Source organism: Nipponia nippon, unplaced genomic scaffold (assembly GCF_047370975.1).
Source record: "Nipponia nippon isolate SJK-2023a ecotype South Korea unplaced genomic scaffold, ASM4737097v1 scaffold_2, whole genome shotgun sequence".
Classification (NCBI taxonomy): domain Eukaryota; kingdom Metazoa; phylum Chordata; class Aves; order Pelecaniformes; family Threskiornithidae; genus Nipponia; species Nipponia nippon.
This window is the reverse complement of record NW_028262336.1, coordinates 122,852,913-122,870,056: the sequence shown is the minus strand read 5'-3', so window position 1 is coordinate 122,870,056 and position 17,144 is coordinate 122,852,913. Positions and strand designations below refer to the sequence as shown.

At 44.1% G+C, this 17,144-nt stretch overlaps 1 protein-coding gene across 2 annotated transcripts in view; it reads left to right on the top strand.

Annotated features, from left to right (window-relative positions):
• The first annotated feature begins 945 nt into the window (after positions 1–945).
• Positions 946–17,144, top strand: part of TMEM135 (transmembrane protein 135) — a 184,917-nt gene continuing 168,718 nt past the window's right edge. For both annotated transcript variants that reach the window (XM_087758856.1, XM_087758855.1), the window contains exons 1-2: positions 946–1,110; positions 15,144–15,271. In XM_087758856.1, coding sequence (XP_087614982.1) covers positions 970–1,110; positions 15,144–15,271 — 269 coding nt within the window. In that variant the 5' untranslated portion in view covers positions 946–969. The remainder of the gene's footprint in view (positions 1,111–15,143; positions 15,272–17,144) is intronic.

Below are 17,144 nucleotides of genomic sequence, written 5' to 3'. Positions count from 1 at the left end.
TTTCAAGCTGGAACCAGATGCCAGTTTTGCAACTGAACTATAACCATGCTATCAGTCACTGCCTTCATGGGTTTGTAAAACTCCATCATATCACCCCCCTCTTCTTTCCAAACCAGAGGGAATCCACCTCTTTTAAGCTTCTCCTCGCAACGCAGTTGCTCCCGCTCCCCCCATGGCTGTAGCTGCCTTTCTCCCGCTCAGCTGCCCCGGCAGACCCGGGCCCGCACTGCGCACTCCAGGCCTGGGTGCACCGAGGCTTCAGGCACCGGTCTCCCGCCCCCCTGCTGATGTGCAGCCTCGGCCGCCTTCCCCGCACCCCTCCGGCCCCCTGCCCGCAGCCGCGCCGGCTCCCGGGGGGTGCTGCCGGCCGGTGCTCCCCGCCTGCGGCACTGGCGGTACCGGAGGCCCCCGCCGGGCAGGGAGCGGCCGGGGCTCGGTGCTGCCCGGGCCGCGGGTGGGGCACACACGGGGCACACGCGGGTCACAATCGTGGGACAGACGGGGACACATGGGGCACACACGAGGGACACTCGGGGCACACTCCGGGGACACACGGGGGACAGGCAGGGAACACACAGGGCACACTCCAGGGTCCCACGGGGGACACTCGTGGGACACCCCAGGGCACACTCGGGGGACAGACGGGGCACACTCGGGGCACACCCCAGCGACACTGCGGGCACACTCGGGGACACGGGCAGCGCCGTGCCCCGGCCCACGTGCGGCGCGGGCCCCTCCGCGCGGCTCGCGCCACCCCGCCCCCGCCCGCCGGCGGCCGCCGCCGATTGGCTGCGGGCCTCACGCGAGCCGCGAGGAGGGGAGGGGGGCGGGGAGAGAGCGCGAGGCTGCCCGCGAGTAACCCCGCCGCCGCCAGCGCCCCGCGCGACCTTTCTCCTGCATCGGCGGTGACGCGGCGGCCGCGCGCGCGCCCCCCACCCCGTCCCCCGTCCCCGCGCGCGCGCGGCAAAGATGGCGGCGCTGAGCAAATCCATCCCCCACAGCTGCTACGAGATCGGGCACACCTGGCACCCGCGGTGCGGCCGGGCCGTCCTGCACATCACGCAGGGGGCCCTGGCCGAGTCCCTCCGCATCTACGGCACCCTCTACCTGGTGGGTCGGCGGGGGGGGAGCCTGGCCTGGGGCGCGAGGGGAGGGTCTGGTCTGGGGGCGGGGGGGCAAGGGCATGAGGGTCATGGGGGGCGTCGGGGGTATCCGAGAGGGGGAAGCCGGGCCTTGGTTTTGGGTGGAAGGGCATGAGGGATATCAGGGCGGGGGGAGCCTGGGCTGGGGCGGGAGGGAAGGGTGGAAGAGATATGGGGGGAAGCCTGGCCTGAGGTGAGGGGCGTTTGGGGAGGGCACAGGGCGGGGGGGGGGTTTGGCCTGGAGTGGGGGGAAGGGCATGAGGCATATGGAGGGAGGGTGGCCTGGGGTGGGGGGAAGGGCATGAGGCATTTCGAGGGAGGGAGGGGGTCTGGGGTAGGGGGAGAGGGGTGTGTGGGGAGAGGGAGGGCAGGAGAGGTGTTGGGCCAGTCTGACCCTGGGGTGTGGGGCAGAAGAGCAAAAGAGATGTTTTGGGGGGAGTCTGATGCTGAGGGAGAGAGGTGATGTGGTGGGGGCAACTCGGCTTGAGGTAAGGGGTGTATGGGGGGAGAGCCTGATGCTTGAGGGTGCCGGGGCAGAAGAGGAGGAGTGTGGTGAATCCGGCCCTAGGAGGGGAGGAGAAGGGCATGGGGGGTGGTGGGGTCTGGTGGCATAAGAGATGCTGTGAGGGGGGTGAAGCTGGTGGGGTAGGAGGGCATGGGCACAGTCTGAACATCATATTTTCGTCATTTTGCAGTACCTATGGTGTCTGAATAAAAAGACTTAGTATTTGCCTGAGAGGCTAGCATTGTATCTTTGGCAGTAGCAAGAGCACATGTGTATTACTGTTGGTGACACCTTGGTAATCAGTGCCTTAGGATCAAGGAGGTTCCATTGTATAATGAAACAAGGCTAAAAAAATACATTAAGGCTAAGTATTCAGAGAGTATCCTACAGGTGAGGCATCTTAGGTTGAGCGTACAGTTAGACTTGGTTATGTGACCTCAGCTGCAGCTGGCTTGCTTCCAGCAAATTAGGGTGTAGGTAGAGGAGTCGGGATCTGTTTGCATCCATCTGTGTAAACATATTCTGAAAGCTGATCTAAGCTGGGATCGCTGCAGGTGAGCACTTCCTTCTGTCCCCATCTCTGTGTTTCTCCTGTAGTGGTGCTTGGAGGATTGAGTAGTGAGCTGGCCTCAAGCTAAGTCATAAAGAAAGAAAAACAAGTCATTGAGCCTGTATTTTCAACTCTCTACCAGTGCTGGTCCAACAAAATTATCAAGATATGTAATAAAGAGAAGGGAAGGAGTGGGATTGCAGCAGTCCTGTCATAATTTGTTTAAGCTCCCATTGAAGTGTTCCTTGAGTGAAAATTGTGACGACATCCAATTACACGATAAAAAGAAATGAATAACTGGTAGCAGGGTGGACCTAAGGAGTTGTCATGTCTGACAGTGAATATTTTCACTCTGAACTGACACAAGCAGAAGTGGCAGCTGTTTGTGTGGGCATACAGTGCGCTGGATCAGGAAACTAGGACAGAGAAGAACATTCCTTCTCCTCCTCCCCTCCCCAGTAATTTTTTCTTTGTATCTGTTTTCTGATCCAGTTTGCTGTGTGGGAGCATGAATACTTGTACCAGCAGAGAATGGGCCTGAAATAAGCCATGAGAGGTGTAGTGGTGATCTGTCAGGTTCTGTAAGGATAAAGCAGCTTAAACAGTTCTGTAATTATATCAGAGTTCTCCAGCAGCCAAGCCTGGTGAAGAGATTCCTGCTCATAACTATGTTACGGTTCACTCAGATGTGCAGTCATGGGTTAGGGGGAAAGCTCCCCCTTTTTTATTTCTTTGAAAAGAAAATCAAACCCAAAAATGCAAAATGTTTTCCTGATCTATTTTACAGTGTGGCCCCATGAACAGTTATGTCTTGTCACAAATCCAAGGTGGGGTGGGAACCTTCTCAACCAATGTCATGCTGTACCACAAAACATCTGCATCAGTTTTTGTGCTGCCTTCTTTACAGTTTTTTAGTGTTTTTTTTTTTTGTTGACAGTGTTTAACTTGACTTATCAGAGTAATCTAAAGCTGAGCTGCTCTAAAATCTTGCTGCTACCTAAAGAGGGAGGAAGTACTTGCCTGCCTTTGCTCCCAGATACAAAACTATACTCCTTTCTTTGTGGGGTCTTGGACCTTATCTCTCCTTGAGCAGATCCGATTCATTCACTAACCCAGAAGAGGTTACTACGCTGCTTTTAGCTGGGGTAATTTTCAGCTGCATTCATGAATTGACTTGATTTATTAATCAGGATTTGATGAGCACCAGAGCCCGCGTAAGGTGAAGAGTGAAAGGGTGCAGTGGGGACTGCAGAGGAAGAAGCAGAAGCCTTGCACATTAAGTAGGTTGGCAGGGAAAGAACACTTCTGAATTAAGAGAGTCATCACTAATGTCATTCTTTGCTGGACTTAAAGCTGTGCTTGAAAACCTTGTATTTGTAAATGAAATATCACAGTTGGACAGTACAAATGTTCAGTCCTGTTCTGTATTCTGAGATTCACATAACGGGATGAACTTAAGTTATTTTATCTTTATGTCAGTGTATGTTCAGTATGTTTCTGGTACTGCTTAGTCCCAGTCCGTTGTACAGCTCAGCAACAAAAAATTGCGTTTTCATTTTTTATGTCAAGCCTGTAAAATGGCTTCTGCTTGTTTTTTCCTCCTGTTACCACAAGCTAATAATGAAGGAAACTAGATGAAAGAGTTTCCTTTCACAAAAGCTTGTGTGGAAATGAATGAGAATGAATAGATGAGAATAAATTGCCAGAGGTCGTTCTGGGAGAGAACATGGTTAGGGACAGTTATAATCCAGAGTCCAAACTTGTAACATCTACACCCCACATTTCTTAAATGCTGCTCTTCAGTCAGTGGGAGACTGATGGAGCCAAATTAAGTGGTGCTAGTATTTGATGAGTAAAATACTGGTTTTCAGTAAATGGCTTTGAAGAGTCTTTGCTTTTAAGTAGTGCTGTACTGTGGTTTTTTTTTTTTTTCTTAAACAACTGTACTTGAGTATTTTTTTTAAGTTGGAAAAAATATAATCTTCAGAGATCATACTTCTACTGCCTTTATTTTTGCTCCGGTACAAATTGAGTGCTTCAGCAAAAATGGGTTTTATAACTAAATTGAATTGTCCCTTCCCATACAAAGTGGCTGATGGGAATGCCTATTTCATAATTAAGACTGTTTGTATTTCACAAACCAAGTGCCCCAATGCATAAGTCTTCTGAGACCCACTTTAACTTTTTTTTCTTTTTTTTTTTTTTTTTTTTTAAAATTGCTTAACACCTATACCCTGGAAAGAAACCCCAATCAATCTCCCATAAACCTTATAATTACACTTTTTAAACACTGCCTGCCTTGATATCTTAAGAAAACTTTACTGAAAAAGTCCTTCATCAGAGTTTGTTGTACTTTGTTCTAGCTATACTTCTGTTTTAGATTAGTCAAGGCTGAAGAAAATGTGAAGGTGTGATCTTGTATTTTCAAAGTTGAAGAACTCAGACTTCTAGAAATTTACAGAGGTGGGGAGAAAAGAATGATTTCGCAGGGAAACTGCATAGAGCTGGAGAGAGGGAAATGAGAGGCTGGAGTATTGGATTTGAATTGTCTCAGCTTGTTTCCTGGGATTTCTGTTGATTTTGCATGGGAAATCTGCCACGCATCACATGCGTTAGAGCAAAGTCCTCTGTTTCCTGGGGGTTTGTAGGCTTTAGGCACTTGTTTGATGATGGTGCACGTTTTGCAGTAGATGAGTATGCTTAGTTGTTAGTATGAAGTTGTAGCAAACACTACACATCAAGGTTATCCTGCCAGATCTCCAGCCAACCCGGGCTTTATACCCCCAGCAGTAGGTGTGTCATGTTATAAGGGGCAGAGACAAGGGAGGGTCGACCCTTAACTCTTTCCGTACAGCACGTGATCTTCCGGTCGCCAGCCCTTATCTTTACTACATTTCCCCCTCCCTTAGCTCCAGTAGTTCTGGGTCTTGCTGGGGAAGCTGCGTGTAAAATAATCGATATATGGTAAGACTTATACAGACACGCATCCGTTACGTTCATGGATTTTGCCCAGTCCAGCCAGTAGTTCGTCGCGGCTCCCTCATTACTCCCCCACACGATCAGGATGCATAGGGAAATGGTAACCTGTCAAGATAAGACTCAATAGATTGATTAATGTCTATACGGTCTAATATTTCGACTGGGTACCCATTCTAGCGTCCCTTTCTCGGTTTGCACACACGCATACCCACGTCCCAGGCAACGGAGGGAATAAGGGAACCCCATTCACGGGCTTGCAGGTCCCGTACTTGAACCAAAGGGTAAGGCCCTTCGTTCTCATCTAGCTGGAAATGTGCCTGGGTTGCAGTCTGGGTTTTATAGGTGTTCCCTCGAATGGTATGATTTAAGGTAATTAGTGCCGTCGTCAACAGACGCTGTGCCCGAAATAAGGGAGGGTCAAGGGGAGGGGGAACCCCTGTTCCTGGGCTTATCTTTTCCCCCTCCCTAAGTCGGTCGAGTGACTCTTTTAATGTGCGGTGCGCGCGTTCTACAATGCTTTGGCCCGTACTGTTATAGGGAATGCCATGACTCAACTGAATATCCCAGCGCGTGCAAAAGTCCTTTGTCTTCTTGCTGACATATGCCGCTCCATTATCTGTTTTAATTTTTTGTGGGATGCCAAGTTGCGCCATACAGTCCTGCCAATGTAAAATAACTGCGAGAGCATTTTGTTTAGCATGCATAGTCGCTAAAATAACTCCACTGCAGGTATCAACTGTGACATGCAGATACTTACGTGGATTAAAGGGTTCATAAATCGTAACATCAGACTGCCATATTTGGTTGGGCTGCAACCCTCGAGGGTTTACCCCTGCCTCCCAGAGGGGACCTTTGGAACACACAGGACAAGCAGCAATCACAGAGCGAGCATCTTGCAACGTAATGCCAGCGAGCCTAGCTAAACCGCGAGCTCCACAGTGGAGCAGCTCATGCAGGCGGAAAGCTCGCCTTAGGTTAGAAGTTTCTTCAACCGCCAGTACGCTCTTTGCTAAGCTGTCCGCTACTTCATTCCCAGCAGAAAGAAAACTCGGTATGGAACTATGACTATTAACATGGATAGGACAGACAGGAGCGGTTCTCATTTGCAGTGCGGTGAGCAACATTCCGGCAATCTCCGACGTTGCCCCAAGTGCCCATCGGCACTTCTTCAGTAACTTATATACATAGCAAGAGTCTGTGATTAGATCCAAGGCCTCTTTGGGCCGTTGAGTGAGAGCCATCCATACTGCTTTGGCCTCAAGATACTGCACGGATTGCCCTTGATCTTGATAACTAATGTGGGTCCACTGACCATCCTCCTGCCATGTAACGACAAGCTGGGGAGCCAGCTAATGCTAAAACAGATCCTGTCTGATCTGCCAGCATAGACATGGTCATCATGTGTCATCTTTTTGAGGTGTGCGAGAAGGCTGTACTGGCCAGATTGTATTCTAAAATAGTCCAGAATTGCTGGGTATATTAAAATGTGTTTTCTGTTTTTGTGCTGCAAACCATTGTGTATTTGGAAGTAGGGTGGGAAGACTAAGAAGGATGTTAGTGTTACCCTTGAATATGCTTCTGTATGTCAGGTTGGATCTCTGGGGTGGGCCATCAAGAAACTCCCTTCTGTCAGGACCTGGTACCTGGAGTTGCTGTGGTGCTGGTGGTGTGTGATTGCATTGTGTTGGGATACCTTATCATCTTAGTACTGTGTAGTGTCCCTTATCGCTCTGCTGTGTTATGAATGACATGTAGGTCAGTGTGTTCTTGCCTTTAGATTCTTCTGAAAGCTGGGTTAAATATGACTAAAATTAGCTTAAATGTTACTAAAGAAAGAACCTGGCTGTGACGTCTTCGTTCCAGGCTGTGATCATTCGGCTCTGTTCAAGTGGCTTTTGGGCCAGACCAGTAAAATTCTTTCATAAATTGAAAATGAACAAAAGTAGTCTGTTGCTGAGATACTGAGAATTTTAAAAGAATCAGTTAATGAATTCAGGTAGACTGAAGAATTTATGCTCAAAGGTGCAAGGAGTAACCTGGAGCCTGCATCGCAGTAATGGTGGAAACCAGGGAAAGCCCCAGCCTTGACTGACTGAGCAAAGATCTTGGTAAAGACGCTACAAATACTGGGAACCAGCAAAAATCATTAAAGGGACTGTTTATCAAGGAGATGTAAATCTGTTCTCTTAAGTTGGTACAGCTGTACAGTAGAGTGCGAGAATTTCAGGGTAGGAAGAAAATCATTGAAAATTATACCAAGTTAGACATTTCAAGGGGAATGAAAAATAGCCCTCAACTCATTTAAGTACAAGGGAAACAAGTGGCAAAGATAAGTTGTCATGGAATGAGAGCGATGCCAGGATTGAAGGTAATTTAGATGTCACTCAAAGAGTACATGGGTACTGTTCACTTCTTTTTTTAGTTGGGTGGATGATACGGAAAATTTTAAAAAAGCCAAACCAAAACAACGCAACCCCCTGACAGTGATACTCATATAACATCTCCCACGGGACAGAGGAAGTCAGAGAGCAGGAGGCACACACTCTTCCTCAGGGTATTGCGGGAACTGACTTATGAAATGAAAAAATCTGGAAGCTAGGTTTTGTAATCTGTGAAATCGGGGAGAGGCCAGCTAATTGAGGAACAGCAAATCTAGATGTTTAAGAGGAGGCATATGAAAAAAATTGCTGATTTGAACAAGTGTCTTTCAAAACCCAAGTGTTACCTGAGGGCATTTTGAGATTAAGTTACTCCAAAGCGCTTAAAAATAATTTTTATAAAGCAGAAGAATGATGTTCTTATAAAGTTCATACAAAATTGCAAACAGTTATAAAAGAACATATAAATAATTGAATATAATTATGAAAGAAATCTGACATTAGTCTAGCTCTGCCTGTTGCTTGAGTAATCTGAGGTATTTTCTTAACTGGTTTAAATACTGGGGTTTGCTTCACTTCGAGCATGCAGAGGTGGCTTAAGTTATACAGTTTTCCTTGGCTTTTTAGTGATTTGCAGTGTATTATATAAACCATCTACACAGCATTATTGATCATCTCTAAATTTACATTTTAAAGGTGTCTAAATGTGCCAGATAGTCACTCTTATAAATGTCATTGAACGCTGCCTTCCTGGAGATTTGACTAGGTGTCAGAATATTTCTGTAGCTTTTTTTTTCTCCTTTTTTGTTGTTTTTCTTTTTTTTTTTTTTTAAACAAAAGTTTGTTATGATGTGCTTGATTTTAGTTGGATATTGTGAAGGAAAGAGAGAGAGGTGGTAGTGCTTTTTTTCAGTTTCCATCAATCAGTGCTGTATGTGTTGGCTAATTTCACTAAAATTTGATGGAGAGATAATGTTCTTAAAGACATACATTTTGTACAAACTTAGGAAATGGTGGTTTGGTGGAGGAGGGAGAGAAAAAATGGTGTTGTACACACAACGGCAGGGTTAGTGCAAGGTCTGTGGTTTTTTTAGCCTGCCAGGTAACCTGTCAGACTGTGTGCCTTGGTCAGCCAATTAGCACAGTCATTAAGTCAAATGCAGTGCATCCTGTAGAATCTGTGGTTCAGGGTACTGGGGGTGAAGCTCAGGTTATTGCGGTTGGTTGATGATTAGTTGTAGGCGTTACATGACACATCGTTAAAATAATCAGGCCTGACTGGTGCCTCTGATGATGGGAAAGCTTGTTGAGTCTCTCTTTTCCACTGGAACACATGGATAGCCTACCTCAAAGTCTTGCACTAGACTATGTAGCTGTGTTCTAAGGATGGTGCTGGAAGTGCATGTATTCTTTCCATGTTTAAGGCAGAATAAATAAATTCTGATTTCTTCATTCTATAGGGCTTAAAACTTGTATATGAAACTGAATTAAAAAAAGAAAGGCCTTCAGTAATACTCTCCCACAAACTGATGGTATCCTGAATCTGGGGGACTGATTTTTCATAATTATGTTTTCATGTTGGAGAGTCAAAATGCAGTTGTGTGAATTCTGTAGTTGATGCTAGAAAATATTTTTTCTGTCTATTTCTTTATTTTCACTGAGCAGGCTTTTTTTTAATACTTCAGACATAAAATACAGTAGGCCTTAGAGTTCAAATCATTAGTGATGTTTATTCTTAAAGTGACTAGAGTATTACAGAATCATAGAATGGTTTGAGTTGGAGGGGACCCTTAAAGGTCATGTAGTCCAACCCCCTGCAGTTGGCAGGGACATCTTCAACTAGATCAGGTTGCTCAGAGCCCCGTCCAACCTGACCTTGAGTGTTTGCAGGGATGGGGCATCTCCCACCTCTCTGGGCAACCTGTGCCAGTGTTTCACCACCCTCATTATAAAATATTTCTTCTTTATATCTAGTCTGAATCTACTCTCTTTTAGTTTAAAACCATTACGCCTTGTCCTATCACAATAGACCCTACTAAAAAGTCTGTCCACATCTTTCTCATGAGCCCCTTTAAGTACTGGAAGGCTGCAATAAGGTCTCCCCGGAGCCTTCTCCAGATTGAACAATCCCAGCTCTCAGCCTTTCCTCATAGCAGAGGTGTTCCATCCCTCTGATCATTTTGGTGGCCTCCTCTGGCCCCGCTCCAACAGGTCCATGTCCTTCCTGTGCTGAGGACCCCAGAGCTGGACGCAGGGCTCCAGGTGGGGTCTCACCAGAGCAGAGCAGAGGGGCAGAATCCCCTCCCTCGCCCTGCTGGCCACGCTGCTTTTGATGCATTACTTTTTTTTTTTTTTTTTTGGATGTATTACTTCAACGGTGTTTGCATTTGATTTGAGGGGTGATGTCCTTCTTCCAACTCCCCTCTCTATTGTACTGTACATAAAAACCACGTTTCTTCTAGCCTCATTTCTATTCACATAAAAACAGTGTTGGAGAAGTAGTAGCCTCTCTCATGTTTTTTCCGCCTATGCTAAATATAATTTCATAGCAATTTTTTTTTAATGAATTAAATACTTTTTCGTATATATGAACGTTTTCTATCTATTTCAAGATGGTAATGGCCAAAGTGGTTTAGCGAGAATTAAATCAAAGCTGGTTTTAAACTGTAGGGTAAATGGGGTGATTACCATTGGAGAGTAAATCTGTGGTTAGTTTACATTGGGTTGATGAACAGGAGAAGGAGAAATCTTCCAGTCTGGGCTAGGTGCATAAAAGATAATCAGCTGTTTAGGGAATCGTTATGGTGCTCCCATATTCAAGGATTTTGGAGGGCAGGTTTGTGGTCACGTCTTTTGCTGTCATGTATTTATCCTGCTGTTCGTTCCCTTTGATAGCAAGTAATGAGGGTGTGGGGTTGCCTTCAAAGGCCTTCTGAAACGGCCAGGCCTGCATTAAAGCGTAATTGAATTTTGGGCTTCAAGTTTTAAACAGTTGTGTGCAGAAGTGAGGAAAGGAGTTATTTTTCTTAAAAAAATAAGTCAGAGGCTTTCCGTTTTCAGTTTTCCCACAGGTCATAATGGGATACGGGGCAGTGCTGGATTAGTCTTCAGGTGTGGAAAGGACATGTTCTCTCCCCTATGCTTGACTTGTCTTATTCAAGAGGCTTTACCTGACCACATTCTTAGTACCAAACTGGTCGTGTTTGGGGCAAATATTTTCGCTGGAAGTCAGGCTGGCAGGTTCGGCTGTCATCTGCTGGTTTTGAGAGAGAAGAAAGTGGAGTTAAATTGCAGGAAGGACTGCAAAGGCTGTTACAGGCAAACAGCTCAGCTGTTGGTATGGGCTGTGGATAATGAGTACTGAAGTCTCTGTTTAATGCTTATATAGGCCAAATAAAGACTGCATCTGCAGACTGTACTGCTGCTTAAAGTTTCTTTTTAGTGCATAAAACATCATAGTGTAAGAAAACTTAAATTGTGGTGAGAGGAAAACATCAGTTTTAGTTTTTGAAATGCGGGTTTTCTTTATTACTTTCCAGGTATCTTGGAATTCTTGCAAATTAACTTACAAGGAGTGGTTATACTCTACTCTGGCTCAAATGCTTAATTCTTGATAGGGTTGGAATTTTTCTTGATGAATAAATAAATCTTTAACGTTGGGTAAGTATTTCAAACTTGGAAATTCTTTACCTGCAGGGAGCAAATCTACCTGAGAAAGCGCCACTCTCTAATTGTTACTTTACATGTCAGTGACAAGCGTATTGGTTTATGTGATAGAGTTTTTATGGTATATTGGATATATGGTGAACACTGGTTACATTAAGTCTTTTATTCCCTTTGTAGTCTCTTCCCTAGAGAGATGTGTGTACAGGGTGACATTTTGATTTTACAGTTTTGTAATTTTTTTTTTAAATGGATGATGCACAGTATATATGTAAATGAGAAGTGAAAGCCACGTGCCTTCTATCTGGAATGGAAAGCAGTCAGTGATAGCTCTTAGTAGCTGTGAAACTTTATTCCACAGTCTGATTTTTTTCTTTTTTTTTTTTTTTTTTTAGAAAGGAGAGGTGGTGCTGTACAGGGAAGGGTTGTCTTGGTTAAATGAAGTTCCATTGAAGGGTGGAGTTGTTAATGACAGTCTTTATCCCAGAGAGTTCTGTAGTCCTTCTAGTGACTCAGTGTTTTATGGAAAACTAAGATAGGAAGTTGCAGCAGATCCGGAGTGTTCCTAAGCTGCTGTTAGTCAAAGGAGATGCTTGGAGCGTTCTTCACCCTGGGGTGGGTAAGGCTGCATTGCTGTGATCTGCCAGGACAAGTCACGAATAAGTAAAACCTGTGCCTTAATCCACTGGCATTTGGTGGAGTCTCCCTGGTTCCGGACAGTTTTTGGGCAGCCTTCTCCTCATAAAGGGTGATAAGCAGGAGAAACACCATGGCTTCAGAAATGAAGTAGAGGGAGAGGCAGCACTGGAAGTGGATTGTGCTTTTCTCTCCTCTGAAATCATGGCCTTGCAGTGGTGTGAGGAGTGTGTTGTTTCTGTTCCCTGGATTACAGCTAAACCTCTGGGTGAGGAGGTGAGGTGAGGCGGCACGGGCAACGTGAGACTGAGGGGAGGCAGCATCGTGTCTGGGTTTCATATAGCAGCAAACACTTGGGCATTATCTCACACAGCAGTGCTCCACTCACGTTGCGGACATGCCGTGCTAGCTTATTAATGCTGAAAATCTACAATAATTTGTAAGCACCGAAGAGTTTTATTTTGTAAAATTCTTGCCACTCCATCTCAAAAAGAGTGAAGCTAAGAAATTACAGAGAAGGGTGACAGGAATAATGGGAGGTGCGGAGCTGGTTTTGGCTGTTCCTGCATACATGATAGTCAACTGTTTGGATCAGTGAGCTGAATCAGAATTGCAGTCCTTCATTCTTGTAGTGAAAAACACCCCAAGCTAACTTTTACAGCTATTAACACTGAGGTCCTGATACAGACCACCCTGAGGTGCCTAAATAAAGATGTCCTAGGATTCACGTGCTCCTTTTGTAGCTGGAGAGCTGAGACCCTAATGTCAATGAGATGTTCGTTTCGATCTGTCTGACTCTACAGGGAGTCGCAGGTAACTTACAGACCTTCTGCTACATCTGTTAGCGTCTTCATGGAGATTAATAGTTTGCCGGGGAAGTATCTACTGGATGTCCTGATGTCCTCTCCTTCCATGCTGCTATCTGCTACTGACGTCCGCTGCTAAGCCTTGAGCAGTGCATTTGTTGTAAGAATTTGGCCTTCTTCACAGTGTCCTCCCCGCTCACTTGAGTGAAAAGCATCCCGGTGGGAACCATGAACCACGGCAGTCTGACAGATTTCATAATCTTTCTGTCTTGCCAACCTTAACAGTACTTTTGTGAAGTGTGTGGAACTGAAAGGGAGAACAAGGTGGTGTCCAGAAGTATCTCTGGTATTTTATCCATATAATCACGCCATTGGTGGTGGAGGAGAGGAGGGGAGCCTGCTCCATAGGCTGCTCTTGCCTGTTTTCTGCTGTACACGATACTTAGCTTAGTTGATATTTATAAAACACTTTGAAAATAATGAGTTGTGGTTTTTTTTTTTTTTTTTTTTTTTGTGGGCATGCATCAAGCTCCATTGCCCTTACACATACAGCTTCTTCAGTTATCGTGAGCATTGTTTCTGTGGACTGATTTGTGTGTTGTTCCTGGTTCTTTTCTATTTTTCACTTGGGAGTAGAATAGTAAAGAGAAGGGAAAGCAGAAATTTATATTAGTCTAAAACTTGTTGGAGAAGCTACAGAAATAAATTTTTTACTTTAATTTGTTGTTAATTTATAAGATACCAGTCTTTTCCTGCTATACTTCTGACACTTTACTCTGGGGAAGCAAGGCTTCACACTTCAGGTGTAAGATCTGTGTTCTTAAAACAAAAAAACCTGTTATTTTATTCCAAATGTTCATGACCTTCGTACAGTAGGCTGGAAATAGCTGAGGAGGTAGCAACTAGTGATCCGGTGTTTAGACTACATTAAGACTTTCCTTCAACAGAAAGATTGTCTGGATTGCATTATTGCCTAATCCATTATGGTTTAAGCAGTCTTGACACTTGATTAAGTAATGTGTAAATCTGTTTTCAGAAGTCTGTTCCTGCATGTATTTCTCCTTAATCCTTAGTTCAAGCTTCATTGTGGAAACAGATTTTGGCAGAACTTTCCTGTGGTTAGTTTTAGCAGAATCCTCAGCCCATCTCTGAATCTAAAACATCTACTTGCTATTCGGTACGAGTGGACAGGGTTTCAGAAGAACAGCTTCCTCCCCTGTGTTTTTAAATTGAGGAACTTAAGCTTTGAGATGTGTTGCCAATACCGATTCGACAGGATGTCTTCTGTTGTTCTCATCAGCACCAGCAGTGTGAAGCTCACTCCGCTTGGAAGTTCTCTAATTCTAAGCATTGACCGAAAACTCCTGCCAGTTTTGAGACTCCCTGGGAGATCAGTGCAGATAAAGATGATAATGCTGTTAAAAAGAAAAAACAATAAAATCTGTCTCATGGTGCACCCAGAGTATAATTTCATGGAGTCATAGGAGCACACAGGTTGGAGGGACCTTGGGAGGCCGTGTAGTCCCAGCCTCCTGCTCAAAGCAGGGCCAGTTGGATGAGGTTGCTTGGGGCCTTTTGCAGTTGAGTTTTGAGGATCTCCAGTGATGGAGAGTCCACAATCACTTTCGGCAACCTGCTCCAATATTCAGCCGCCCTCAAGTGAAAATTTTTGTTCCTTAGGTCTAATCTGACTTTCTCATATTTGAACTTGTCTGTTGCCTCTTGTCTTACCCCTGTGCACCTCTGAGAAGAGCCTGGTTCTCTACACCTTCCCATGAGATAGTTGCAGAATTTCTGTGGACAAAAAAGACTTTGAGGACCTTCAGCATTTGAGTCGTTAAGTAACTGTTCTTTATAAAACATGGGACATGCATTAAACTAACCAAAAAAAACATTTCTTTTTTAGATCCAGACTGTGTTCTGCTTTAGGCAGTTTTTTAGAGATAACATACCATTTCTATAAAATTTGTCAGGAATGTGGTGTTCTTCCAGCAGATGGTGACAATTTTTTGGAGGACTTGCAGTTGGTTAATTGGAGTCGAGAACCTTTAGAAATACGTCATCACTTCACAGACACTGTGTATTTGGATTACTTTAGTGATATTCTGACCTTAATTATGTGATAGTCCAATTGTCTGGAAGACAAAACAGTGTAAATTTATTACATCTTAAAAGTTCTGATATCTGGCAGACAAAGTTTCTGACTATTATGGCCAATGGTAACAAGGTAATAAAAATCCTCCTATACTTCCCATTTAGGATTGCTTGATGTGTTTCCTGGTATAAATATTGTAACAGCTGGAACAAGTTCAAAGGAAATCTTTGTGGTATTGTTCATAAAACCAGCAAATTTAAGAGGCTTTGATTTACTGCTTAAATGGGCATGTCTCCTTTTCCTTTTTCATTTTTCTTTACAATGTGCAAAAGAGCCTAACTGAATTAAAGTTTGTCCCCCCCCTTTTTTTTTCTTCTCTCCACCCTCAGATTGCAGCTATTCTCAGGAAACGAAAACTTGACTATTATTTGCACAAACTGCTACCTGAGATCTTGCGATCAACTTCCTTTCTGACAGCAAATGGGACCTTGTATATTGCTTGCTTTTGCATTCTAAGGTTGGTATACTGTCCTAAAAATGAAATGTAATAGGAAAGCTATTTTTATGCAGCTTTTCAATTTATATAATAATTTGTCTTTTTTTATAATAAGCTTGTTTGTAATGGGTAGGAGTAAGAAAAGCAACAGCAGTGCCATCATCTTGATTTCTGGTCTTACCACTTGAATACGAACCTTTTTTTTTTCCCCCGTCTCGTTTTTGTTATCTTTTAAATCAGTAAAAAGGTCAATATATACACCTTGCTTCCTTTTCTCTGTTTTACTGATTCAAAATACATTGTTGCAGGAAATTCAAATATATTCTAGAGGGGAACTGAGAAGGCCTAATCTTTCTCTCCTAGAAATAATTGATGTAATTTGATGTTGGTTTCTATTTTCCTGAAGCAGGGGCTGTGATGACTTTTAATTATCGTAAACTTTATCCAGCCATACAAGTTTGTACTTCCCTTATTTGTGGTTGTAAATGAAGGAAATCCCAGCACAGCTTCTGGGGTTCTGTAAGATACAGACTTGCTCTGAAAAATGAGTATAAATGCCACTTCTGTATTCTGAGCTGTTTCCAGTGTATATTTCAAGTAACTATCAGGATAGTTAAAAATTAAACTTTCCTGTTAATGAACATGACGATGTCCTAGATCTACATGCATTTATTCTAAGAGATCTTATACAGAGACATGTAAAGCCTGCAGTAGCTATGAATTTTTGGAATTTATCTGACAGTGCACTCAACAGCCCCTCTAAAAGTTAATCAAACCCATTATGCCCTACTTCTAGATCTGTTTAGAGGCCTCTAAACTTTGCTTCAAAGCTGAGGGAGAAAGCTAAGGAGAGGAGGAGCTGGCTGAGGAGCCATGGAAGGCTTTTTAAGTAAATAATTTGCAAAGTTCAAAGTGAATCTTTAAGTAACAAGCTCTAAAGCATAGGAATTTTTCTAGCAATCTGAGTTGTATTAATATTGATTTATCTTTACTCCTCTCAGCTGTAGAGTGGTCTTCCTTATCCTGCCATGTACTTGCCTGTAAATCTGCAGTGCCTTACTTCAGCGCTGTAGTTAGATGTTACTCTCTAAATTACGCTGGTGTGGCTTTAAGTTTTATTGTTTTCAGCTGTTTCTCTAACAGAGATTAATGGCCATCTAGCAGATCTATGACTATGCCTGCGCTAGTAAATGAAGCAGGTAAGAGATTAATGTCTGACTCTGAAGCCAATTGGTATGGCATCACTTTCACCTATGTGGAGCATAGTTGTCTAAAGCTGTGTTGACCTCCAAAACAAACAGCATGGCCAGATGTGGACTGAGTAATGGGAATTGTACCTAGTCCATGCACCTTCCAAGTCCTCCAAAGCATTCTTTGGGTTGACCCAGGCCAAAATCATGCAAAAAACAATTCTAACAATTTAACATGACAAGGGATACATGTAAATGCTTACCCTACTTACAGCTGTGCAGCAGAGTAACCAACCAACATCTTGAGAGATGTGCATGCATTTTGTGTTGCAAAGAGATGCCCATGAAGAGTTGTCGCCTCCAGCAGGATCTCTGCGGGTAGGGCCTCTGCAGACTGCCCACCACCTGCGATTGCAGGACTTGCAAATAAAAAAATGTCAGCCTATTGGCTGGGGTGCCAGTTGGAGCTGGTGAACTGAGATCACAAATGGAGGCAAAAGAAGAAAGTATTTAGGAAGCCTTACGCATTACACGTGTTGGACTATATGAAAGTCCAATTATAAGGAGTATTTTCTGACAGGAATAAAATTCAAAGCCTCAGCAATTAAGTCAATAGGATATGAATAGGATATGCAAGGGCTATTAAATGACGTTTCAAACAGTGGATAACATGATTGTCAGAAAAGTTATATCTTCCAAATTTA